The sequence below is a fragment of the Pseudozyma flocculosa genome (genome assembly GCF_000417875.1).
Source record: "Pseudozyma flocculosa PF-1 unplaced genomic scaffold scaffold00001, whole genome shotgun sequence".
In the NCBI taxonomy this organism is placed as follows: domain Eukaryota; kingdom Fungi; phylum Basidiomycota; class Ustilaginomycetes; order Ustilaginales; family Ustilaginaceae; genus Pseudozyma; species Pseudozyma flocculosa.
Genome location: NW_006920869.1, coordinates 144,523 through 169,317, shown reverse-complemented (window position 1 = coordinate 169,317; position 24,795 = coordinate 144,523). Strand labels below are relative to the sequence as shown.

The following is a 24,795-nucleotide window of genomic DNA, read 5'->3' as shown; positions in this document are numbered from 1 at the left end:
GGAGGGCGGGCTGGAAGAAGAGGCTAGGTGTTGCCGAACGGTGCTGTCTGTCAATTTCGAATTTGGGAGCGCATTGCTTCGTCTTCTCATAGGTGCGCTCGCCGCCACCTCTCCTCACCCTATCGCACGCACGCAGCGACAAGCAGGCTAGGCTAGGGCGTGCGTGCGTGCGTGCGGAGTGGCGGAACATCGAGTTTCACCGAACGCAGCCAGCCCTCCCTCCGCTTCCCCACGCCCAGCACGCTCCCCATGTCTTGTCCTGTCGCACCATCTCCCCGCGGCGCCAACGTTCTCCAATCACATACCGGAACCCCTCTTCTCCGCATCACCTGTCTGCTCCCTCTCGCTCAGAAGTTCGTAGACGCAGCAAAGCCACAAAGTTTTCGAACTTGTCCAGGTTGCCTCTGTGGGGTCGTGGATCAGCGGAGAGGGAAGCCCACCGTCTCGAAGATACGGGGCACCCAGACGTCTTCTCACTCGCTCGGGTCAAAGATCCCACGGACGTCGTCGACGTGATCATGTGGAAGGGCAAAGTGCGTGCGCTTTCGCCACCTCGTAAGTTGCCACAAGCCACCTCGCATCTTACACGAGCGCTCTCAAGACGTCGAGAAGAAAAGTTTGTCGGGCAAAGACGTGATGCTAGGATCCAGCCTAGGGCATGAATACGCCTTCGACGGCCTTGATACTGTAGGCTATTCCTCATCTTCCGGTCCCGAGCAGACTTCGGCCCCTCGCCGCGGCCTTGGTCTGTCGAGCACCAGCCGCACGTGGCGGCAAACTACCTCTGGCCCGGCCCAGTGAGCCGCTTTCGGTTCCGCGCCTGCTTGCCTGCCTGTTTAGCCACGTCGATTCGGTCCCCTTCGCAGACGACACGATGGTTCAACGACCGGACTGCGGTCCATTGGTTCTCGAAGATCTGACGGCCAGCCCTCGACCGAAGGCGTCATGGGAGCAGAGCTACAAGAAGGGGCTCTCGGTCAGTGGCAAGGAGCGCTGCGGTCTACGGACGACCGACAATGAGGAGTCTAGGGAAGCGGTTGCGCTCATCTATGGAGGAGATCGCTCGCCTGCGAGCTGTTCGTGCCTCGATGTCGCGCTGTTGTCAAGTCGGGTTTAGCAGCATGGATGTCTGCAGCCTCTGCTCTTGTCGGACGACGTTGCTCTGATGCTGCGAAGGCGATAGAGGATGGTTGAAGGCGTCGTGCGGAGCCGGAGTCCTCGATGCGAAGAGGTCGGTCGCACGTGCTGTGATGACCTATGGAGCCCATTGAGCCCAGTTCCAGGGCGAGGGAGCGGTTCCCTGCTCGCGAGCGAGATCTTCCATCTCGCTGTCCACGATGTTGCCCCCGAGGAGACGATGGCCGCTGCCGCCGATCCTCGCACCGCACTCGGGGCAGGCCGAGACCTGCATAGCTCCACCGCAGCTGTCAGGAGGTCGACGAGGGGAGGGAGCGAACAAGGGCAGTTGCATCGACGTGTAAGCTTAGCTCGAGTCGTCCAGAGCGGACCACGACAGGCCGCAGCATCAAACTCACTCGCCGATCGTGAACGGATGGCCGTTGTCGCAGCGGTACCAGTGGCCGCCGTGGGTGAACTCGGCGTCGTGCATGGCCTTGGTGATCATCATCTTCTCGGCGCTCGAGACGGGCTGGTAGAAGGTCTCGGCGGCGAGATGCTGGACGAACGCGACCGCCTCTTCCCTGAGCTGACGCATGGTGGGCTGGACGTTGGCGACGTAGAAGGCGGCCAACTCGGGTGTCGCGCTTGCCACGAACGAGTTCACGATTGCCTCCGAGCCCTCGAAGAGGATGTCGACGTGCTGACCTGCCGCCTTCGAGACCTCCGGTCGCTTAGACAGCTCGCTCTCGAGCACTCGGATGGCCTCGGTCTTGACGCGCTCGAACTCGACCCTCAGCTTGAGCGCATTCGCCTCGAGGAAAAGCTTCGAGCACTGGCCGATCTCTGCAAAGTGGACTGCCTTGGTGGCGTCGAGGATGATCGAGGTCATGACAAAGTCGATCTGCGCTCGGAAAGAGATAGATCAGGATGGGAAGTGACAGGGGCGGAGAATGTCAGCTGCTGATCCACCGATGGTGCCCTCGACGCTGGCGCTAGGCTCACGTAGAGGTTCCAGCTCCACAGCTGCGGCGAATCGGCCCCCTTGAGCTGTGTCGCGACCTCTTCGGCGAGATCGAGGAGGAGAAGGCGCAGGTTGATGCCGTGCATGATGCTCTCGACGCGGAAGCGGTAATCGGCTCGGGGCGCGGGGGTCCCGACTGCGACCTTGGCTTCCCTCATCGCCTTGAGGCCAGCCCGCGGGTCCCTCTCCATGTCGTAAAGCATCGCGGCTGCCTGGTAGCTCGAGGCCACCGCCGCTTGCCACGCATCCATGCTCGGGGCTGTAGAAGACAAGGCGGTAAGGCAGCTTGTCAGTCAAGCGCGCCCTGATCCGATCGAGGCAGATCTGCCTGCACTCACACAGTGGGCGTTTGGCGATGTCCTGGACCTGGACGTAGCACTGCTTGATGGCCGTGCAAGCCGCGTTCCAGGCGCGCACCAGGGCCTGATCGACGCCACGGCTCCGAATGTCGAACACCTTGCCAGACGGCGTGATGCTGGTGTGGCCGGACTTGAGGTCCACGCGTGCCTGGTCCTTGACGAGCGAGCGCGTCAGCCTCTTTTGCTCCTCGAGCGAGGGCACCGTGGCCGGGAGGACGCTGATCGCCTTCGCGACATCCTCGCGCAGAGTTTCCTTCTTCGCGGTGATGTCGACGCTCGCGCAGGCCTTTCGAACCCTGGCGACCGCCGCGTTGAGCTCGCGCGTCGTCTTGGTCTCCTGGAGGTCGAGGACGGCTCGCTTAATCGGCCTCGAGTAGCGACGGGCGTAGATCTCTGCACGACAGGTCGGGCACTTTTTGGGCTTCTCGAACATCGACGACGGCAGCGAAGGTCGCACCCATCCGTTCTCGTCACGGTCGTAGTACTTGTCGAGCTCGAGGATCCCGTCCTGCAACGATACGAGGGCAAAGAAGGTCAGCACGAGCCTGGAATCGCTGCATCTGGTCAGGCCACTCACCAGCGTCTCGACCGTGAAGATGTGGCCGCAGTCCCTGTGGCGGAGTGAAGGCAAGTGCACGAGCCTCAGCCACTGGTTCTTCTGTCGCGCTCAAAGCAAAGAGGTCTGACCGTCGGTGACACTCACAGGGTGAGGAGGATGTTGTCGAGGCCATCGTCGGTATCGTCGATCTCGGCGAGGGTGCGATGCATCAGCAGGTCGACGACGTCGGCCTGTCGCTTTTCGGCGGGCATGCACTCGATGCACGCCTGCACGTCGCAAGGCTCGCCGCAGACTGGGGAAGGGGACACGAGGGCGCATGTCGGAAGAGGTTAGCGGAGCGCTTGATGGGCGGTGACGACCATCGACAGTCTCATACTCACGGCTGGGGCAAGGGTGACCGCAGATGAGGGTCTCCGTGCAGCGAGCGTCGCAGGGAAGGCGAGAGCAAGGCTGAGGTCGCAGCGCAGATGGCTCGCCAATACGTCAGTCCTGTGTCGGTTGACCAGGGCGGCGCTGAAAGCCCAAAGTTACTCACGACACCGCAAGGGAGGGGGCAGCCCTGAGCAACGTGCGGGCACGCATCCCACGAGCACGGGGCGAGGCAGGTGGTGCACGGCTCGTTGCAACGCTTGCGGCACTGGCTGTGCTCGCACGAACGCCAACAGGGCTCGCGGCACTCGCCGCACTTGTGGTCGGGCTCGCAGCTTGAGAAACGATGAGGAAAAAGTAGAATCTTGTCAGAGCAGGTTAAATGGGAGGGATGTCCACGGCGCGCACTTACCGTTGCGAGCACTTGTGCGGGCAGGAAGAGAAGGGCTGGTCGCAGAGATGCGGACGGTGCGCGGTCCGTTCGATGACAGCTTCGGCATGTTCGCCATCCTCGCTGTCCCTCATCCTCGCAGAGGGGCCCGTCGCCTTGCCTTTGGTGCTGAGCGATTGGTAAGCGTCGCAGCCCGCGGAGCAGACCCTTCCGCAGCACGACATTACCTTGCCGCAAGCGGCGTTGCAGCTGTAGTCTGCAACGTCGTCGCCGCACGGAACGGCCAGGGTGTGCTCGCAGGTCTGGAGCTCCTTGGTGACGGGCACGGTGCAGCGCACGTATCCGCTCTTGACCTGGTGACAGGGGACCTTGTCGGCGGTGTGACCACAGGGGAGCTGGACGGAGGAGAGCGGGAACTCGCACAGCCTGCGGCGGAAACAAGGAGGTCGTTCGTGGACTAGTCAGCGGGCGCTGCCCGATGGGATGACCGTCGGTGGAGTACTCACCCGCAGTCCTCGTGACACGCCTTCTGACACGGGTGGGAGCACTCCTCGTGCAGTCGAGCGCAGGGGGCCTCGCAAGGGTGCAGCCGATGCTGTCGAGAGCGGCAGGCAGCAAGCAAGGACGGGGTCAGTCGCGTTGCCGCAATAGAACGTGCCAAGGAGGCAGTCCGCAGTGCTCACCTCTGCGTCTCCGGGATGGCACTTCTTGTCGCAGATGTGACCGCAGCCGATGCTCTTGCTGCAGATCTGAGGGCATCCGCCTGAGTTGCCGCGAGATCAAAGGGTGAAAGCGTCAGTCTACGACGGAGCCAGAAAGGTCGCCGCGCCACGTCCACTTACCGTTAGGAGCCCAGACCGGGATCTGACCCGGGTCGGTCGCGCTGAGAGTCTCTTCGGGATGGTGCTCGCATTGGAGCTGTAGGAGGGAATACGAGGCCATGGTCGCCATCAGGTCGGAAGTCGGAACCCTCTGCCATCATAGCAAACAGCGCCAATCCCTCAGCATGCGTCCGCCCTGACTTACGGGGAAGCCGTTCATGACCGCGCCCGAGGCATCGAGCGTGGCGAGAGTAGACGCCCAGAACTCGGACTTGCTCGACAGCAGGCCTGCATTGCCAAGGATGAACAGGCCTTCCTTGGCGCGCGAGAGGGCCACGTTGCTGCGGTTTGGGGACTGAGATTGGGGCGAGGCAGATCGATGCGTCAGCGCGGCCTCGCGGGCAACGTTGGTAACGGGTACTGCAGCAGCCCTTACCTTGAGGAAGCCGATGCCGACGTTCTGGTACGCAGTGGCGGGGTCTTCGTCGTCACCGTCGCTTGAACCAGCGTTGCGAACCAGGCTGAGGATGACGACCCTCGCCTCCTCGCCCTGAAAGTTGTCGACGGTTGCAACACGCACCGCCGCTTCGAGGGATGAGGACTGTACCGACATGTAGGCCTCGTTCGGAGCTTCGGCGGCGTCCGCTGCCTCGGCGAGGGCAAGCTGCTCCTCGTCGCGGTTGTCAACGACGACCTTGACGACCTCCTTGGCCATCGCCTTTTTGAGCTTGGCGAGCTGGCCGAGGTAGGGAGTCAGGAGGCAGATGTCTCCTTCCTTTCGGTAGCCGAGCTGGCAGAGGTACCTGTTCGTCCAAGGGCGGAGCCAGACCGCGAGCGAGGTCAGCAGCATGGCCGAGCATCGGGTCTCGACGGCGCGGCATGCTCACCTGACGAGGTCGATCACCATCAGCACTTCAAAGTCGTTCGAACGGCTGCCGGCGTCACGGGTCCTGTCTTCGGCATGGCTGTGGTCCTGTTGCGTCCAGAGGCGACAAGCTCGTCGAAACCGTCAGCGAAGAGACTGACAGCGCAGCAGGCAGCAGCGCACTGATCTAAGACAGCTCTGCGGTGACCGCAGCTCTCACCATGAAGACGAGGTTCTTCTGGAAGCCCTTGACGTCGGCCCGGTTCGCCATGTCAGGGTGGTCTTGCAGGTTGTGGTACAGGGGACGCCTGTGCCAAAGTGAGCGCGCGAGACGCCAGTGTAAGATCAGCGGCGCACGCAGGGAGCTTGAAAGGACCGAGGCGGGTTGCAATGACCTACACGAGGTCGGCGATCTCGGCACGCATGCGCCTCTGCACGTTGAGCTGGGTGATGGGCAGTCCAGCCTCGGTGGCGAGCCGTTCCATCAGGCTGAAGTCCAGCCTGTGGAGCTGACCCCTCTTGCTCTCCATCGAGAGCGTGTAATTGGAGATGTGGGGACGCAGCTGCATCGGGTCACCGATGAGCAGCAGGTGCTGGAGAGAGGGGGTCATCGAGGCGAGGACGTGTGCTGCGTTTTGGTCGCGCGAGACGGGTGGAAGGAGAGGCGTCGTCAGGCATGCTGCCGAGTGCCGCAGCCAGGGCGAGAAACTCCGGGAGAGGAGTCGTACCTTCGAGGATCTCGGCGGCTTCCTCGACCAGAAGAACCTTCGGTCGGATGTTCTGCTTGCAGCGTGGCAAAGATGGGGCGCTCGAGCTTCAGCAACAGCACTTCGAATCTGCTTGCTCCGGGAGATGACTCACAGCGAGAAGGCTGGTCAGCTTGGCAGCGCCGTTGGTCGTGCAGCCGATGATGTCGCAGCCAAGCACGATGCGGAGACAGGCCTGATTGCGCGAGCGAGAAGGACATGATGGGGCAAGCACATCAGCAAGCGCACTTTGCCGCAGCAGTTTTCTCTCCCGAGACATACCTGATCCTTCTGGTGGTTGAGCTCCTCTCGAGCTTGTTCGAACTCCCGTTTGGCGCGGTCGAACCTGTCGTTCTCAAGCTCCCTGGCGCGCTGTTCCCAGTGGCGGGCGAGCTTGTGCCTTTCCTTGAGCGAGAAGCTCCAGACATCGTTGTCCTCGCCGAGCTCTTCGACGTCTCTGTCGCTGTCGGCGGAACGCAGCTCCGGCCAGGTGCCACTCTCGTCGAGAACGAGACCGCTCATCGCTTCGACGAGCTCTTCCTGCTGCACCTCGTCGTGGAGGTCAATGGGAACAGCAGCTGTGTGTTGGGCTTCCTCGGTCATCTGGGCGCTCTCGCTCCTGGCCTCCGCGTCTTTGTCCGAGTCGTCTTCGGCGAGGGCCTCCTCGACAGCCAGAAGACCCCAGTTGAGATGGAGATGGCCCATGCCGAGAGCACCTCGTCGCGGCTGAGCGTCCTCGCGTCGTGTTGGGCGTTGGAGAGCAGGTGCGCTGACTGCGGCCGTTGCGGGCTGGACGCGGAAGATGAGGTCTCCGCCCTCGAGCCAAAAGTCGAACAGTGTTTCGTGGCTTTTCGTGTTTGGGCCAACGACCTGCCAGCGCTGCTCGAAGGCGGACACCGCGGCCGGCAGAGCTTTGCCGCTCTTGTCGCTCAGCTGCTCGAAGTGCGCACCGTACGCGAAGCCATTGACGTTCGTGATGCTCTCCAGCGGAAGTCTGCGATGTCGAGAGACATGTCGGGGCGATGTCAGGATCCGACTTGTAGCACTCTGCACCAGGGCCTGGTTTCATTGCTGCCGATTCACGGCCCAAGGGGTGACCTACCTGGTCTGCTGCAGCGCACGTAGACACTGATTGAGCTTTTCCTCGGCGACCTTGTACTGCTTGAAGGCCGCGTTGAGGGCACGGCTGCTCGGATCGTCATGGGCCGCGTGCTTGATCGAGTTCCAGCTGAAGGAGGCGACCTGTCAATCCAAGCGTTGCAGCAGGATACATCGCATCAGCCAACAATCGAGGTGGAAGCGTAGTGTCCAGATGGAGCTCACCTTCGGGTCCTTGGATGCTGAACCAAAGCGGACGAGGCTTTCGGTAATGCCCTTGTCCAGAATGCTTCGGAGGAAGTGGTCGAGCGCGTGCTGTATCCACGGCGTGGGCGTCGAATGGTGGGGGAGTGACTGCGTGTGAGAGGGAACATGGATCCGGCTGCGCCGAACTACCGCCGGTGTACCTACGTTGGTGACGCAGACGATCAGAATCGGCCTGACCTTGCTCTTGAGGAGTACGTCGACCAGCGCGACGCCCGTGTAGCTCTTGCCGGTACCTGTAGACGTTGAAGGCTGATGATGGTCAGGGATGTCTGGATCGACGGGAACACGCCCATTCGAGCAAGCACGCACCTGGAGGTCCCTGGATGAGCGCAACCTGCGAGGTAAGCGAGTTGACGATGGCGTCGATCTGGGATCCGTCGAACGTGCTGGCCTCCTCCAGCTGGCGCCTGGCGGCATCGATGCTGTGAGCGTCCATGGACATGGTCAGGGTCTGCGTGGACCTCTTCGAGTCGAGAAGGAGCGCGCTGAGGTCGAACTTGAAGCCGGGGGCAAGGGCATAGTCAGGGGCTGCGACCTCGACGCTGCCGGCCGGCAGTTGGCGATGCATCGTCTCGGCGATGTAGGCCTTGAAGGGCAGGTAGTGGGGGTTAGAGTCCTGCAGCGAGCGGAGAAAGGGTGCGATGGTGTCGTAGATGATACCGTTGGCCTCGACAAGGAGCTCGGTAACGCCCTTGGGCTTGTCGAAGAAGAAGGCCAGGGCGGCAGAGTCGAAGAAGGAGATGCTGACGGTAGGGTCTCGGCCCGAAGCCACGCCCTTCAGCATGTCCGACGGGAAGCTGCACACGGTGCCCATGAACAGCCTAGGAGAGAGGTCGCCAGAAGCCACCAGGAAGGCCACCAGGGCGCCCATCCCCAGAGCTGGAGGAGCGAAACAGGAGAAGAGCGAGCGTAGAAGTCAGCTGGGCTCCGATCCGGCCGCATCCAGTCCGTCTCCTCACGCACCCCTCTTGGCGGCAAATTCCCAGTAGCGCTTGGGGTTGCTTCGCGCCCGCACGGGGGAGCAGAAGGACAGATCGACGACGACGCCCTGGCAGATCATACAAGAGATGTGTCGCCAAAGAAAAATGGCGTTCGGCAAGGTCAGCTGAGTGAAAAACGGGCAGGACTCCTTCTGCGTTTGGCTGCAACTCACATTGTTGGCGAGAGTCCTGCAGCCGCGGAACTGGAGCCGGCCGTCGCCGTGGATGACCAGGTCGGCCGCGACTATGTCCTGCCTGTCGGCCTGGAGTCGACCTCCGCCCTCGTGTAGGATGGCTCGGATGCGTGCGGCGCCTGCCAGGCCTTCGCGGTCTCCCGTGTTCGGCTTTACCAAGCTCTGGAGGTCACGCAGAAGAGAGGCGAGGCCCTGTCGAAAGGGCGCCATGGCCTCCTCGCGAAGCAGGCGGAACTGGACGTCAAGGCTGTGTGGAGTGGTGGGAAGGATCAGGTAGAGAATCGCGATCGCGTCAGCACGGCGCCGAGACCTCGTCGTCGTGGGCCCATCCCACGATCGTCACAGTGTACCCACACTCGTGCGTAAGTGCCCTCTGACAGGTGGTGCGGGGCTCCGGGGATGGTGGCAGGGATGTAGGGTGCGACGCTGCTCGACAGCTCGCTGTGCGTGGGAACGATCTGGATCTTGGTGATGTCGGCATGGTCGTTGTCGTGACGGGGACCGGCTCCGCGCAGGCTGCCGGGACCTTCAAACAGGCGCTGCATGTGCGCCAGCTGGCCGAGGTTCTGCTGTGCCAGGACGGCGTCGGCATCGACGTGCGTCGCGCCATCGCCCGGGCCAATCTTTCGACCCGCTCGGGCAACCACATCCTTCAGCTGTCGGATCCAGTGACCGACGACGTGCAGGGCGAAGCTTTGCTGGTCGACTGGCAGCGTGGCAAGCACGTCGTTACGGATGGTGCCGGCGCGAACCTTGTCGGCCCAGGCAGTGTGGAGCTCGGCAAACTTGTCGACAAAGGACTTGAGGGCAGGCTCGTTCTCGATGGCCGCATCCTTAAAGAGGCGGATGTACCTGCGGCGACACGAGATTACATCGATAAGGTGTCAGCAGCCGGCCGTTGGGTTCAGCCTGCGAGGATAAAGGGCTTAGGAACGATTCTCACTCGAGCAGCATGACGCTAGTCGGCTTGAAGATCTGCGCCATCGAGGCCAGAGCAGGCACGCCGATGCTCGACTTGAGCAGAGCCTCGCTCGAAGTGAGAACCGCGTCGAGGATCTCGCCGAGGTGAAGGTCAACGATGCCGAGGAGGAGCGTCTGGGTCCTCTTGGCCATGCAGCGCACGACGGCCTCGCTGCTCAGGAACTATTGTAGCAGCACGACGAAGGGCACGGGCATCGCATCAGTCAGCGCAGCTCAACGGCGAGTGGGTAGCCTCGAGATTGGGCCGCTTGGCATGCTCACCATGGTTACGAGTAGCACCGTCTGCTGGAAACAGAGCTCGACGCGCGGAGGCGCGCAGGCTCGGATGGTGATGGGGTATCGAAGAACGTCTCTGATCCTCTGGATGCCAGCTGCTTCGTTGTGGACCAGCTGATCGAGGAAGTCGGTTCGCTTGTCCATCGTCTGTGGGCCATTGTGCGCCGGACGGGATGAGTATGTCATGCCGTGTCAGTCCAGCTCTCACTTTGTGCCTTGTCGTGCCGCGTCGCCTGTGCTAGGATCCTGGCCACCCACCCAATCGGTGTGCTTGGAGTTGCAGCTGACGAGGATCTCGCAGAAGGTCTTGACGGCAAACGAGCTGGAAAAGGTGAAGTTGGGCTTGAGGTACACGAACAGGCGGCTGCGGGTCTGGTCGGGGTCTTGGTCGGAACGGGGCATGAGGGCATCCGAAGTCGGTTCGGCGAGCTGAGGCACCGTCGTCGCGGTAATGTCGGGAGGGTTCAGCGTCAGTCGCGTGGAGAAAAGGACGGGGCGATAGGGCTTGCTCTTGGTGCTGGCGGACGGAGTGGCAGTGCTGCTGCCAGCCGCCTTCGGAGCGGCGTCTGCGTGCTTGAATATGCACGAGTCGCCGTAGCGACATCCCTGCGCCGTGCCAAACCAGCGGCAGAGCTTGCTCTGCTCGGCCATGGTGGCAAGCTGGCTCACGGGTAGCAGTTGGTGTCGATGGAAGTGCTTTTTGGAGATGGTTCAAAGTAGACAGGGCGAGTCGAGGGGGCTTGGGCAAAGGTAAAGTTGGGACGGGGGAGAGAAGAGCGATGGAGATGAGGGAAGAGGCGGAAGGGAACGAATCGCCCCGCAAGAACGGCTTCCCTTATAAGCCTGCCTTGAGCTCGGGCTGGCTGAAGCGGGCCATCGGCTGTACAGAGGATGGACGCTGGCAGGAAGGCTGAAGCCTGCCTTCGTGCCCCACTGAGCGTTGACCGCTCGCTCGCGGGGCGCCGTTGCGCAGGTAGATAGAACGAGCGCGCCGGGCCACTGCGCAGCATGGCGATTCGGTGCGGCGCAGCGCGGCGCGGTGCGGCGACCATCAATCGCAGCGGCTCTGCGCGGCCGGATGGATCAAGGCGGAAGGTTCGTTTGACCTCATGGACCGAGTTTCTTCCTGCGCAAACATGTCCGCCCCGAAAGCACCGTTTGTGCTCCGTGGGTGCCATCCTCGTGTCCTCCCTGAACGATTCGGGGCCAAACCTTGTCGATCTTGGCTCAGACGTGGCCAACATGGGCCCCGCTGCCTCTTCGCTCTCTAGGCCGCAAAAGCTTTGGGCCCCCGGCAGCAAAAGAGGACACGGTGCAGCCGGTCGTACGGACCTCGACCCTCTGGCGATCTGCGCCGCAGCTCAAGGTTGGCGGCAACAGATGAAGGCTGGACGGGCGAGGGGCGTAGTTCCCGGACGAGTGCGACCGGCCTGCGCGAAATGAGGCGCAGACCCATCATCGCCCCCTGCCTCCTTGCGCAGCCGTTGTACGACTTGTACTGCCGGGCAATCATGCAGCCGTCGAACGACGGAGAGACGTCCGAGATGCAGCGAGGCTGGGGCGTAGTCGAGACGTATCTCTGAGCCGAGTGCGCCTGTCAGCTAGTAGTAATCGGTGGCCGAGTGAAGAAGACGCCGCAACTGCTGTTGCCGCCGCCGGCTCGAGCAAGGCGGGCGGTGCTTCGATAGCAGGCGGCAGCTGGAAGATGCGGCGATTTGTTGCGCAGACCAGAGGCGGACGAGTCAGTTCGCTCCTGACCGTAGTGCGGCGTCTTCTAGCCGTGGCGTAGTCCTGACCGCTGGAATCCGGACGCCGGGCGAGGAGGAGCGGAAGGCTGATGTACGGTTGCCACGAGCGAGCACGGGCGGAGGCCTTGGCCGCTCTTTGCGAAGGAAGGACCGCGACAAGGTGGTGATGAAACGAGGCAGAGCTGTGCTCCGACGGCGGCTGAGACCGAGCGGCGATGGTGAAGGCGGCGAGACGGTGGCGGTGTCTACAGCCGGGCTTTGGGGGCAAGCAAGCTCTTCTGGCCCGGCCTGGTCTGACGCTGGCCTGTGCGCGGCTCGGCGGGGTCCAAGCAGGATCTCGCGGCGTCCAGGGTCCAACAGCAGCTCAGCAGGCCAGACAGAGGCCAGGCAGGTGGCGCGATTCAGTTTAAGCCCTCCCTGACTCCTGTCCACCATGCACCTCGTCTCTTCCTGCCTCGCCGCGGCCGCCTCGCAAGCAGCATGGCCACCGATACCCCCTCTGACAGCGCAACACACATCATCCAAGATGCCGCAGCAGCCATACCTTCAACGTCCGCGTCCATAGCGCCCGCCGACGATCCGCAGCCAGCCCTGCAAGCATGGAGCCGTCTAATCTCGCGCTACACCCGCCCCACCAACGCAGCAGCAAGCACCCCCGGCACACCCACACCCGCACCACCAGCGTCGTCCTCGTCCACCTCCTCGTCCTCGACGGCAACGACGGTCAAGACGATGGCAGAGTACAAGCAGATCCTCAACAAGATGCGCAACACGATCATCGCCTTTCCGCTGCCCGACGACTCGCACACCACCCCGACCGGGTCCAGCTACCGCTCCCTCGTGTGGAAGCTGCTCCTCGACATCCGCACCACGCCCGTAGCCCCCTACCTCGAGCTCGTGTCCAAGGGCAAATCCCCCGCCCACGACAAGATCCGCAACGACACGTTCCGCACCCTCGCCACCGACCAGGGCTTCAAGGAGCGCGTCAAGGAGGAAAAGCTCATCCGCCTGCTAGAGGCGTTCGTGTGGAAGTACTGCGGTGCGTAGGATCTAAGGCGCTGCAAGGACAGACAGGCGTACAGTCCGACCTGACGCAGCAGCTGACCCGACCTGGCGCCCTGGCCTGGTCCCCATTCCCCGCCCTCGAGCAGACAGCGAGGATCCGCACCTCGTCTACGACTTCACCTACGTCCAGGGAATGAATGTCCTCGCAGCTCCCTTTCTCTACACGCTGCCCAGCGAGCTCGAGGCCTTCTACGCCTTCAGCCGCTTCATCGAGACGTGCTGCCCGCTCTACGTCCAGCCCACCCTCGCCGGCGTGCACAAGGGACTGCAGGTGGGTACCGTTCCGGCCACGGCCAGGAGCGCACCGGCCACCCCTCTGACCTCCTTTCGTCCTCTGTGCCTGCACCCCTCCGCAGCTCCTGGATCGGTGCCTGGAACGTCTGGACCCCTCGCTCTACACGCATCTGCGGTCCAAGAACCTCTCCGCCGAAATCTACGCCTTTCCCTGTAAGCCTGACCGGGCTGGCCTGCCGCCCCGCTTCAGACGACGACGATCCTGACCCGCCTCTGCCCTGGGCCCACCGCAGCCGTCCTGACGCTGTGCGCCTGCACGCCCCCGCTGCCCGAGGTGCTGCAGCTGTGGGACTTTCTCCTCGCCTTTGGCGTCCACTTCAACGTCCTCTGCATCGTGGCCCAGCTGCACATCATGCGCAACGAGCTGCTCGACTCGTCGAGGTGTGTACAGGACTTGGTCGGCTCGCTCCTACCGCCGCCGCCGTCGTCACCCTCTCGTCCCAGATGCGCAACTGCTGACAGTTAGAACGTCGCGCCTCTTTGCTCGCCCGCTCTGCAGCCCAATGAAGCTACTGCGCCACTTTCCGCCGCTCAATGCGCGTCAGATTATCCAGGTGACCGTCAGCATGGCCCGAGACGTGCCCGAGGACCTGTACGAGGAGCTCGTCAAGCACCCTTACCACCCGGACAGCGTCGCCGGCATGCTCTGAGAGCGTCTGCGTCCTCCTGGCCCTGCCTCATCGTCCCGCCGCCCACCCCACTTCAATGCTTCGATAGAATATACCAGCCTGCCCGCGCAATCCATCTCGATATCCGCCGCCATCGTCATGGGTGCTTGGTCGTCATCTATGCATCTATCTAACAAGGGGCAAAGACGGGCCGCGACGCGTCTAGATCATGTACCTGGTGCGTCGGCGTCTAGATCAGGTACCTGGTGCGTCGTTGATGGATGCCTCTTCTAGCCGAAGGAGGTTGACGATGCGTTTCGATTCGCGTTCGCCTTCCATCAGAGCGCCGTGTACGCTCGCGTAGCTGGTTATGGGGATGGCGAGGCGGGAGCATCAGTACGGCGTCTCGACGCAAGTACCGCTTTTCCACGGCCGACGAGGGACTCACCAGTTTGGTTCGGTATGTTCTCCGCAGAAGCCCAACCGACCCTGCCAAAGGGGTTTGCCGCATTCGAGCATATCCAACGGACTCGATCCCTCCCCCTTCCCCTCTCCCTCCTCCTCTTCGCCGTCGGACGGGGAGGAGGCACGACGGAGGAAAGAGTAGGAGCCTCGGCTGTACTCGTCGCGTCCCCACTGTGTCACCGTCGAGGATGTAGGTGCGTCCGGAATCGCATCTGCCCCGGCGCGACGGTGGGGGGGAACGAGGCTCTGGACCAGCCTGGAATGCAGCGTCGATACCGTCCATTGCGGCGGGACCATTTCGAGGGCCTGTGCGACGGGCGGACCGGCATAGGCGACGAGGACCGGATGCCCATTCACGGCGCTGTAGTCCATCACCGCCATCCCGCCGCTTTCGATCAGTGTCCTGGCCTCGTCCTCGTCCGACGGCATCGCAGCTTGTTGCCGCGCCGTGCGGTGCGTGGTCGCAGCGTCGTGCGAGCCAAAGTCCGAGGGAAGGAGAAACAGCCACGCATCGGCCTCGCCGTCGTCGGCGTTGAGCCACCAGGCTCGGTCGTAGGAGAGCACGATCTTGTTGAGCAGGCCCATGCCGAGTCGCTGCAACGCTTCCGTCCGCCGCGGTGGGAGGGGAGGGTCGAAGCGCGGCGGTGTACGTTGCATGACGCCGAGCGGGAGCGCGGTGATGACGTGCGTCGCCTCGTACTCGACCGTCGGCTGCGAGGCGGTGCTGACGTCGGTGGCAGTCACCCGCACTCGATCTGGAGCGGAGCCGAGAGCAAAGGGGGGCAGCTGTGGGTTCAGCATGCGAGTCGCGCCGTCGCTAGAGGTAGGATGAAGGCGTGCCGACGAGCTCACCATCAGAGAGGAGCTCGACGGCCTCGACGCGGCGCTGGGTGACGATCCGGCCGCCTGCCTGCCTGATCTTGTCGGCAGACCACTCGACGAGGTGCGAGTAGCCGGGTTGGACGACGACGTCTTCGCCGGGGAATTCCTGTTCGAACCCCCACCACCTCAGCGACACGTCCGACAGGCGGGCGCCGGTCCAGCCGGACCAGAGCGAGGCGCTGCACGATGAAGAACGCGGATATACGCAGGCAGGCCATGTCAATTCTCAGGCGATTCCAAGGCGAGAAAGGGGTGGGCCGGGAGGGTGCTTACACGCTGAGGATGCAGTCCTTCTCTGCGTCGTCGATGCCCTTCCACACGTCAGGGTAGGACTTTGCGTCTACGAGGCCGGACCAGATGCTCTCTTGCGGGAGCGGGGTGCGGTGTCCGTGCTGTGCGGCGCGCTGGAGGCGTTGGAAGGTGGTGGCGTGGGAAAAAAAGTCGATGCGCTGTGCGAGGTCGCGGTCGAGGGACTTGCCGCCGGATCGATCTAGAAGGTAGCGCGTGGAAGCCTCGTTGGGACGTGCGATGGCCAGGGGGACCTGTTGGGTAGGCGGAGGAAGAAGGGGGCACGATGAGGATCGATGCAGGACTCGCTCGCGATCGATTGCGAGGAGGACAGGGGACCTACCTCTTTTGCCAGGTCAATGAGCGGGTTGCCGACGATGCCGTGGATGAAGCTGGCTCCGAGGTCTACGGGACGGGACGTGGTAGCGGCGGTGGACGGGGAAGGGGAAGTGCAGCCTTGGTCGCCATCGTGGCCGCCGTGGTGGAAGTGGGAGGTGTGGATGCGACCGCCGAGGCGATTGCGTGCCTCGAGAAGGGTGACGTTGATGCCGTGCGCTGCGAGGTTGCGGGCTGCGGTGAGGCCTGCGATTCCGCCTCCGAGTACGACGACGTGCGGATGTGTACTGGGCATGGCGAGGGTGGTGGTGTCGGTGGTGGTGGTGGTGGTGGCAGTGGCGGTGGGAACTAGGCAGCCCCTCGAGCTCTGAGGAAGTCTCCGAGTGACGGCCCGACGTTCGGACCGGATCCCAAAAAGTTGGCCGGGGGCGTGTGGAGGCGTGGCGGCCACCAAAAAAGAAAAGGAAAAGGGTCCGAGCAGCCGTGGCAGCCCGTGACAGCTCTGCTCGCCTTGTTCGCACTCCTCGTCGACCTCGATGGCCCACACTCGCTTCCTCTCTCGCGCTGCCTCTGCCCACCACCATGTCGTCGCCGCTACATAGACCTCTCAGCGCCCTGCCACGTCGCAGCATGCTCAAGCAGAGGATACCGCCATCAACACGGCACCAAGCTCGACGCTTCCAACAACGTCATTCCCTCGCTCAGGCCGCCTACACCTCCTCCGCCTCACCCTCCTCCTCCTCCTCCTCCGCGTCCAAGCCCCGCATCATCCTCGGCATCGAAAGGTGAGCAGGTTGTGCCCGCCCACGGCAGCTCCAAGAAATCTCACTCATGCCCACTCTCTGCGTCCTTTCCTTGCCCCCCCGGACCAGCTCCTGCGACGACTCGTGCGCCTCGGTCGTCACATCCGACAAACGCATCCTCTCGTCCATCGTCACGCGCCAGGACCACTCGCACACCCACGGCATCCACCCGCTCGTCGCCGCGCTCAACCACCACTCCAACATCCCCACCACCATCGCATCCGCACTCGCCCACGCCAACCTCACCCACACCGACATCGATGCCGTCGCCGTAACCCAGGGTCCGGGAATGAACAGCAGCCTCGGCGTCGGCCTCACCGCCGCAAAGACGCTCGCCGCCCTGCTCGACAAGCCCATCATCTACGTACACCACATGCAGGCGCACGCGCTCACACCGCTCCTCACCGAGCAGATCCCGCCGCGCTTTCCCTTTCTCACCCTCCTCGTCTCGGGCGGTCACACCCTCCTCGTACTAGCGAGAGGCGTATCCGAGTTTCAGATCCTCGCCACCACCACCGACGACTCCATCGGGTGAGCACCCTGTCCCCGACTCCCTTTTCCAACCTGCTCGACGATCCCTCGCCACTTGCGAGCTAGTGCTGACCCGCGATCCTCCGTGTCCTTGTCCGCAGCGACGCCTTCGACAAGGTGGCGCGCGACCTCGCCATACCCTGGGCGCACGCACCCGGCGCAGCCCTCGAGAGCTTCTGCGCACAGTCGAGCGACGCCGCACAGCCAGACGCCCTCTCGTTTCCCGTGCCGCAAAAGGGCAAGACTTCATTCTCCTAGTACGTAGGCCGGTGCTCTCTTCCCTATCTCCTCTCTTCGGACCAAGCCACGCAAGACGGTCCTGACTCTCCTTCACCTCCCGCGCTCCCGTTGCAGTTCGGGCCTCAAGTCGGCCGTGACGCGCCACGTCCAGCACCAAGGTGGTCCCTCGGCCATGACCGACGAGCAGCGTCGTCAAGTCGCCCAGGCGTTCCAGGCGGCAGCATGCGCACAGCTCGAGGACAAACTCGCAATGGCACTACGCCCCACGACGGCGACGACGGGGGCGGCATCGAGACGCGTTCCGCCCCGCATCGACATGGGTGTCGATCCGCTCTCGATCAAATCAGTCGTCTGCAGCGGTGGCGTGGCGGCCAACGCATTCCTTCGTACCAGGTGCGTCCAGCCTCCACCACCGCCCATCCCTCGTCGTGGCTGTTGCGGCTGCTGCTGATGAGACATATCCTTGCCTCCCGCCCAGGCTCCGCACCGCGCTCGATGGGATAGACCGACGCGACGTGCAGCTCAGTTTCCCACCCCTCGCACTGTGCACCGACAACGCGGCAATGATTGCCTTTGCCGGCCATCTCCTCTGGCACCAGCGCACAAACGACTATACCCGCAACTCGAGGGCCAAGTGGAGCGTCGAGGACATCTGACGACGCGTCATCCACCCATTTCGTCCTCGCTCCTTACCTCGTCTGCGTCACTTGGACGACTTGACCCGCTTGTGCGGCGCGCCATCGTCTGATCCAATAATCATCTCCGCTCCGCCCCTGCCGCCGCCACCTGCTGTGGCCCTCTTCTGTTTCCCCACCTCTGCAAACGAAACGCCCGCAGCAGCCTCGCACGCCTCATGCTCCTCCCTCCGGCGCCTCTTGGACGCCTCGCCCTTCCACTCCGAGTCCCACTGGAAAAAGTTGCACCGGTACTCGGGGTTGACGTCGCCCTTTGCCCTCCCGCTCTTCTCGTACCCGGGTCCGACGGGCCGCGAGCACAGCCAGAACTTGCGTCCGTGGTTCGGGCCCGGCTTGTTGACCCTCCACGCCTTGGCCGTCTCGCCGTGCACCCGGCACGTCGGCGGCGGGAGCGGCGCAAAGATGGCGCCCCACGCCATCGACGCCTCGACCCGCTCTGCCGCAGAAGGTTCGGCAGCGGCGGACGTTGCCAGCGTCGAGGCCGAGCCGTTGGATGAGGTCGACGAGGCGGTGCGCGCGTGTTTCTGAGGGCTGCTCGGATCGGCCTCTTCAAACGACTCGATCAGTTCCGGTGACGACGAGCGGGATCGGCCCTGATGCACAGCATCGGGCCCCGTGGTCGAGACCGACGTCTGCGATGGCTGCTCTTCGGCCTCGGGTGCTGTCGTCACCGTCGTCGATGTCTCCGCATCAGCCGCGAGCGCTGGGGGTGCCGACGGCGGTGGCGCAGATGGCTTGGTGAAGAACGCCTGCAACCGCATCTGGCCTTTGGGAGGGACTTTCGAAGACGTCTTTCTTAACGACGACGATGACGATGTCGACGACGACGAGGGCCGCTGAGAGGCCGCTGGGCTGCGCTTGGGTGGCGAAGCGCTGACGCTGAGCCTCGCCTTTTGCTGCGCACTGGTCGCGAGCGGGCTGGGCGATGGTGCCACGCCTTTTGGTGGATCTGCGGCGGCCGTCGTTTCCCTTCCGACTCCTGCCGCCTCTTCGGGGATCATCGCCGACGTCGGCCCTTCGCTGGTTGCAGGCGCTTGAAGCGCAAACAGAGCATCTGCCAGCGAAATCTCTCCGTTCTCCGGTGCTCCCGGCCTTGGCTCAGCCTGCGGGCTCGCTTCGCTGGCCCCCACCTCTTTAGCCATGCCGTCCGCCTTGTCAGTGGCAGCAGGCAGCGGTGGGGTTGGTGGCGGCTTCTTGGCCGCCGAGAAAAATGACGCCAGCTTCCTCTGCTTGCCCGAGAACTCGTCGTAGAAGCACGCAGCCAGCGGGGGCGGCGGCCGGCTCGACCCGCCGTGCATCAGGTCCTTGAGGTAGACGGTCCTGCCGTCGATCTCCCTGGAGTCGTGCATGTCGAGGTAGATGGGGCAGTGGTCGGAGCCGTAGATGTCGGGCTGGATGTCGGCCCCCTTGATCCAAGGCAGCAGCCCCTCGGTGACGAGCGTGTAGTCGAGACGAACGCCGTAGTTTGCGGGGCGGGCGTCGATCAGGGTGTTCCAGTTGCTAGAGGGGAGGAGATGCAGGAGATTGCGCCACCGGCAGGTTCAGCACGAGTGATAAGACTCCCGGCGCACAGTGCATGGGCCGCTCGGCCGAGGGACTCACGTAAACATCTTTGCGCGGGTCGGGTGGTAGAGGCGACCGACGTCGTGAAACTTGCCCTTTGGCGCGAGGAAGGCGTCGTACCACGTCCTTGCGGGGTGCTGCTTGAAGTGGGTCCATCCGTGCTCCCTGAGCGACTGCTCCGGGTCGCAGTGGTCGATGCGGTCGCGGATGATGTTCATGTCTCCAACGATCATGACCTGCCTGCCTTCCTGGATGAGGCGGTTGGCCCTCTCCTCGAGGCAGTGGTAGTAGCTCATCTTGTACTCGAGGCGCTCCGGTCCGGTCTCGTTTGGTGCGTAGAGATTGAAGAGGACAAATAGGCCGCAGTCGAGTACGACGGCCCTTCCCTCTGCGTCGAGGGCGTTCCAGAGAGCGGGCTCGACGTCGTCGCGGACGTCGCGCGGGTAGGCGCCGATGGCCTCGGCCGGGTTGTCGGTGTTGACGAGCCTGCCTGTGATACCCTGCTCTGCCTTGAGCGGGATGCAGATGTCCTTTTTGACGTAGGTGACGGTGCCGCTGTAGCCCTTTGTTGGGTGGAAGTTGAAGAAGGCGTGGTAGGAGGGGAGGATGCACATCCACTCCTGGAGCTGCTTGCGCGTCATTTTTGTCTCCTGGAAGCAGGCGATGTCGGCGTCGAGGTGCTCGAGGCAGGACTGCCAGTCTTTGAGCTGGTACCAGGGCTGGTATCCGCGGAGGGTGCGCAGGCCATTGATGTTCCACACGACGATGCGCATGATGGACAAGCGGCGGACGCGGGAGAGCAGGGAGGGCAAGGAGGGCAAGGAGGGCAAGGAGGGCAAGGAGGGCAAGGAGGCCGAGGAGGCCGAGGAGGGCAGAGAGGAGGGAGGGATTGGTGCAGCCGAGTCAGCCTAGGTGGCCGTGTTGCGGCGCTGGTACGTGGTGCTGACTAGGACATGGCGATGCAGGACGACGGCTTGTGAGGGCGGCGAGGAGGACGATGGTGGTCGATGATGAAGGGGGGAAAGCGGCCAACGTAGGGGGGGACAGACAGGCCCGCGCCAACCTCAGCAGCGCAACCATGTGGAGGCAATCCAGCCGGGGACGCGACATCGGACGGCGGCTTCCCGATGGCGCCCGTTTCCCGCCCCAAAACTTGCGGCGTCGGGGCCAGGCGCCGCCTCGGGGGAGCCCGATTGGACATCCTAGCTACCTCGGCCCAGCCAGGACGGTCCAGGCCACCACCATCACCAACTGTATCCCCATTCTAACCTCTCCTTTCCCTTCGGCTTCGGGCCATCATCCGATCCATCTAGGTCCCTCTCGGCCCGTCCGCCCGGATCAGCCGCCATAGCCAGTCTAGTCCCCACTCTGCGTCCTCGAATCGAACCAGGCCACTCTGGGCGACGCCCGTCGCCTGCTGCGAGCCCACCCATCCCGTAGCCGGCTCAGCCTGCCGCTCGACCGACGCCTGCCTATGCTGTCTCGGGCCTCGATCCTGTGTCAGTCGTAGGCAGCCGTCGCTCGGCCAATCCCTCCATACCTCTTTCGCCATGAGCGCTCCCGCTCACCCTGGCCCCACCTGGGCACAGATCGAGGAAGCCACAAAGTCGGGTGAGCCGCGCGCTGCTGCACCGTCCCCTCCGTGCTGCAGCCCACGTTGACGCTGCAACTCGCTCTGCTGAGCCCATCCCATCGTCTCCGTCCTAGATGCTGGATCGCCCATGGGGACCAGCCTGGTCTCCCCGCTTTGGCACCACGATGACACGGCCATCACCGACTTCGGCCCCTACCCGCTCGACGACGAGGTCGACCTGGTCGCATGCCCCGACTGTGCCAAGACGGTGCTCCGCGAGGCACTCGGCTTCCATCAGCGTGAGTAACGGCTCAAGGGCCGCCGCCAGGCAGAGCTAGAACTTGCTCTCCCTTCGTCCCGCGCCTGGTCAGCTCATCGCATGCGTCATGCGGCGCCATGCCCTCCGCCTCCTTCTCGTCCTCGTACGCTTGTCCCTCGTCATCTGTATGTGATCAGAAAACTGCCGGCTGGCCAGGGACATAGCAGAGGGGCGGGCGTCGCCCAGCATCCTCGAGGGCGACCTCAAGAAGCGCAGGCTGATGGCAGGTGAGTCCAATCCCGTGCCCCTCAATCAGCACTGCGGCCGACCTCCCCTTGACCCTGCTCACTGACCTGCATCGCTGCCTGCCTCTCTGTCCAACGCAGACGACAATGACTCGGCCATGGATGTGGACGTCGAGCGGCCGACCAAGAAGACGAAAAAGGCAGAGGCAGAAGCTCGTCGACAGGCCAGGCTCGAGCTCAAGGAGCTCAAGCGCAAAAAGGAAAAGAAGAAGGGCGGCCGCAAGAATAAAGGTGAGTCGTCGCGCCAGGCCCTCAACTCAGCCCAGCGTCGATCCGAGTGCCCAGGCTCAGCGTTCGCGCCCCTAACCCTTCGTGTCCCTCTCCTTTCCTCTCGGGCGACGGCCACTTTGGCGATCGGCAGGCCCGGTCGACGTCGACAAGCAGTGCGGCGTCATCAACGACAAGGGGCTTCCCTGCTCGCGCTCGCTTACCTGCAAGTCGCACAGCATGGGCGCCAAGCGAGCCGTCGAGGGCCGATCCGCGCCCTACGACCAGCTCCTGTTCGAGTGGCAGGTGGCGACCAACCCGAGCTTCGCCGCCAAGCAAGAGGAAAAGGAAAAGGCGCTGGCCGCCAAGGCCGCCGCCGCCGCCGCACCCCCCAAGGAAAAGAAGAAGAAGGCCAGCTCCAAGGCCGACAAGGATGGAGCCGGTGCAGGAGGCGGCGGCGGCGGCAAAAAGTCGGGCGGCCGCGCCGCAGAGGGCAAGGACGCGCACGGTGCGACGCACGCCGTCAAGCTCATCGAGGACGACGACATGGACATGCACGACATTGGCGCCGACGAGGCGCAGGTGGACCAGGAGCTGTTCGACATCATCGGCGCCATTGCCACGGCGGCGACAAAGGACCGCACCACGCCGCTGCCCCTCGCGACGCGCACCTTTGCCGGGTGCTACACGTCGCGGGCCAAGAGGATGCGCAACCTGCGCGGCCTGCTGCGCGAGGGTCTGGCCGGCGGCGGCCCACCGGGCCTCTCGGCCATGGGCGGCGCCATCAACGGGCGCGCCTGGGCGACCTCTGGCGGCGGCGCTGCAAAGAAGAGCCTCGCCTCGGCAGCCTAGGCGGTGCGGGGACAGCGTCGCTCCCCCTCGAACTCGGCCTCGACCTCGACCTCGCTATCGACTCTCATCGGCTACCCGCTCCCCGTCTACCTTACGTTCCACGCTACCCCCATCCATCCCTGCCTAGTCCCCATTCTCCAGTTCTCCAGCATCCGACGCCGCGCAGGCCCCTTGCGAGGTGGATCGCCAACACGCATCTTGTATCCTAGTCATCGTCGTACCGCCCTAGAAGTGTCCCGGTCCGCACCGGAATTTCGCAGCCCGTGTGACGAGCCGATGTTGGGACAAAAGGTAGGGAGGGTCCAGGTGGTATTACAGGTCATCGGAACAGGCGACAAGCCGAGCCGCGCGGAGAGAGAGCAAAAGGGTGAACAGCGACGGAGGCCGGCCATCCCAGATGGGCCGACTGACGTCCAGCCGCGTGTACCGGGCGGGCGGGTTAGGTTGCCGAGGACGTCTGCGGCGGCGCGGCGCTCTGGTCGGCGTCGAGCTCGGCGGCGTCGTTGGACTGGTCCGCGGCGCCCTCGCCGTCGAGGTCGATGGGCAGCCGAACGATGGTATCGAGGAGCACCCTCTTCCCGGCCGGCGGTGCGCCCCGCTCGTCGCCGCCGTCGTCGTCGTCGTCGTTGTCGCGTCCGTCGCCGCCGCGGTCCGAGTGGTTGGATGCCGTATCGTCGTCGCCCGTGTCGAGGACCATGCCCGGGTTGTGGTACTGCAGGGGCGGAGACACGAGGGATGTGGATGCTGTTCCGCGGTGCGAAGGGCATCGTCGTTGTCAGCTGGTTGGGGGCGGGACCTCCAGGGCGATGAAAGCGGGGGTCCGGCGCCGCGGGGGTCAACGTACCTCTTGCGATCTGGATGGCCCGGAAGACGCCCTCCCACTGCGACATGACGCCGGCCACAGCTGGTCCGAGGCGACGTACACCAGACAAGACCACAAGGATTCGATCAGCACATGCACACGGCATCGCCTCGCCGTGCTGCCGGGGACTCACCATCGCCGCCCTCGACGAGCGTATCGGTCTGGTCGGCCAGCCTCTCCATCTCCCTCGCCATGCGCGCAGAGAGGTCGCGCAGCGCCCGGAGCCCCTCCAGCTCAGCCTGCTTGGCCTGTAGCTTGGCCTGCGAACTCGCTCCTCCCCCACCGCCGGGTCCACCCATGACGGACGCGCCCGGGTACAGCGATTGCCGCCCGTGCTGCGGCGGTAGCATCGATGCCCGGTGTGCCATGGTAAGAGGTTGTGCTGGCAGCAGTTGGCGTTGCAGTGGTGGTGGTGATGGTGGCCGTGACACAGAGGGGATGCGTTGCGGGTCGAGCGGATCGCGGTGACAACGCCAGGTGGTGGTCGGCGTCGGCAGGCAGCGGTGTTGGTCCCGGCCGCTGTTTGTTGCCGCTCTCGCCGCCGGTGGAGGCAGGCTCCGTCGCGACCCCCCCGCCTGGCCTGGCCTGGCCTGGCCCCGCCGACCGAGGCGCGCCTCACTCTTTGTGATTTGAGCTTTAATGAATGCTATATTTTGGGCGCTTGACATGACGGGACAATCTGTCCGAGTGGTCAAGGAGTGAGTCTAGAAAATTTTCCCATTCGATCCCGCGTTTCGGGGGTAAACTCATAGGCTCTGCCTGCACAGGTTCGAATCCTGTGGTTGTCGAAATCTTTTTGGCCTCGAAATACGGGGCCTTTTTTCTTTTTCTTTTTTTTTTCTCTCTTTTCCGCCGCGGCGAGACGGTGCGAGTGCCCGGGGGGCTGTGGCTGGCAGGTTGCTCGGCATCGGGTGTCATCGTGAGCGCGCGGCCTAGACAGCGTGGGTCATTTCAGGGAGGCTGCAGTCACGAACCTCGTTCTGCTACTTCAGCTCGACGTCGTCTGGCGGGCAGTGCAAGCAAGAAAGGGGAGGCAGCGGGCGGGCGAGACTCGAGGCGACGACAGACGATCAGAGCGAGCAAGCGAGAGAGGGAGAGAGAGAGAGAGAGAGAGAGAGAGAGAGCGTGGGAGAGAGCGTGGGAGAGAGCGTGGGAGAGAGCGTGGGAGAGAGC

At 63.9% G+C, this 24,795-nt stretch overlaps 7 protein-coding genes across 7 annotated transcripts; 3 read left to right on the top strand and 4 right to left on the bottom strand.

Moving 5' to 3' along the window:
* Positions 1-1,255: 1,255 nt before the first annotated feature.
* On the bottom strand, positions 1,256-10,697 carry PFL1_00049 (uncharacterized protein; the record flags this gene model as incomplete). The annotated part of the gene is made up of 30 exons (XM_007877546.1): positions 1,256-1,424; positions 1,536-2,020; positions 2,122-2,399; positions 2,479-3,007; positions 3,077-3,110; positions 3,203-3,350; positions 3,439-3,508; positions 3,594-3,762; positions 3,840-4,244; positions 4,325-4,413; positions 4,502-4,581; positions 4,661-4,736; positions 4,845-4,994; positions 5,076-5,442; positions 5,527-5,612; positions 5,725-5,812; positions 5,904-6,132; positions 6,233-6,284; positions 6,366-6,446; positions 6,533-7,244; positions 7,353-7,492; positions 7,574-7,663; positions 7,760-7,848; positions 7,925-8,494; positions 8,579-8,663; positions 8,769-9,036; positions 9,144-9,641; positions 9,733-9,932; positions 10,032-10,193; positions 10,305-10,697. 30 exons carry the CDS (start codon positions 10,695-10,697, stop codon positions 1,256-1,258), a joined length of 6,792 nt encoding a protein of 2,263 aa, XP_007875737.1.
* Positions 10,698-12,526: 1,829 nt separating this feature from the next.
* PFL1_00048 (uncharacterized protein) lies at positions 12,527-13,803 on the top strand (the record flags this gene model as incomplete). The annotated part of the gene is made up of 5 exons (XM_007877545.1): positions 12,527-12,833; positions 12,946-13,130; positions 13,216-13,306; positions 13,387-13,534; positions 13,653-13,803. 5 exons carry the CDS (start codon positions 12,527-12,529, stop codon positions 13,801-13,803), a joined length of 882 nt encoding a protein of 293 aa, XP_007875736.1.
* Positions 13,804-14,016: 213 nt separating this feature from the next.
* On the bottom strand, positions 14,017-16,027 carry PFL1_00047 (uncharacterized protein; the record flags this gene model as incomplete). Its single annotated transcript, XM_007877544.1, has 5 exons — positions 14,017-14,125; positions 14,210-14,981; positions 15,079-15,287; positions 15,382-15,650; positions 15,740-16,027. The coding sequence occupies 5 exons, from the start codon at positions 16,025-16,027 to the stop codon at positions 14,017-14,019; spliced, it is 1,647 nt and encodes a 548-aa protein (XP_007875735.1).
* Positions 16,028-16,362: 335 nt separating this feature from the next.
* PFL1_00046 (uncharacterized protein) lies at positions 16,363-17,962 on the top strand (the record flags this gene model as incomplete). The annotated part of the gene is made up of 5 exons (XM_007877543.1): positions 16,363-16,517; positions 16,605-17,066; positions 17,168-17,323; positions 17,421-17,699; positions 17,785-17,962. 5 exons carry the CDS (start codon positions 16,363-16,365, stop codon positions 17,960-17,962), a joined length of 1,230 nt encoding a protein of 409 aa, XP_007875734.1.
* Positions 17,963-18,009: 47 nt separating this feature from the next.
* Positions 18,010-20,337, bottom strand: PFL1_00045 (uncharacterized protein; the record flags this gene model as incomplete). Its single annotated transcript, XM_007877542.1, has 2 exons — positions 18,010-19,501; positions 19,604-20,337. 2 exons carry the CDS (start codon positions 20,335-20,337, stop codon positions 18,010-18,012), a joined length of 2,226 nt encoding a protein of 741 aa, XP_007875733.1.
* A 777-nt stretch (positions 20,338-21,114) lies between these two features.
* Positions 21,115-22,760, top strand: PFL1_00044 (uncharacterized protein; the record flags this gene model as incomplete). Its single annotated transcript, XM_007877541.1, has 5 exons — positions 21,115-21,175; positions 21,272-21,436; positions 21,594-21,683; positions 21,783-21,932; positions 22,063-22,760. 5 exons carry the CDS (start codon positions 21,115-21,117, stop codon positions 22,758-22,760), a joined length of 1,164 nt encoding a protein of 387 aa, XP_007875732.1.
* Positions 22,761-23,199: 439 nt separating this feature from the next.
* PFL1_00043 (uncharacterized protein) lies at positions 23,200-23,990 on the bottom strand (the record flags this gene model as incomplete). Its single annotated transcript, XM_007877540.1, has 3 exons — positions 23,200-23,504; positions 23,605-23,664; positions 23,756-23,990. 3 exons carry the CDS (start codon positions 23,988-23,990, stop codon positions 23,200-23,202), a joined length of 600 nt encoding a protein of 199 aa, XP_007875731.1.
* Between the last annotated feature and the right edge of the window lie 805 nt (positions 23,991-24,795).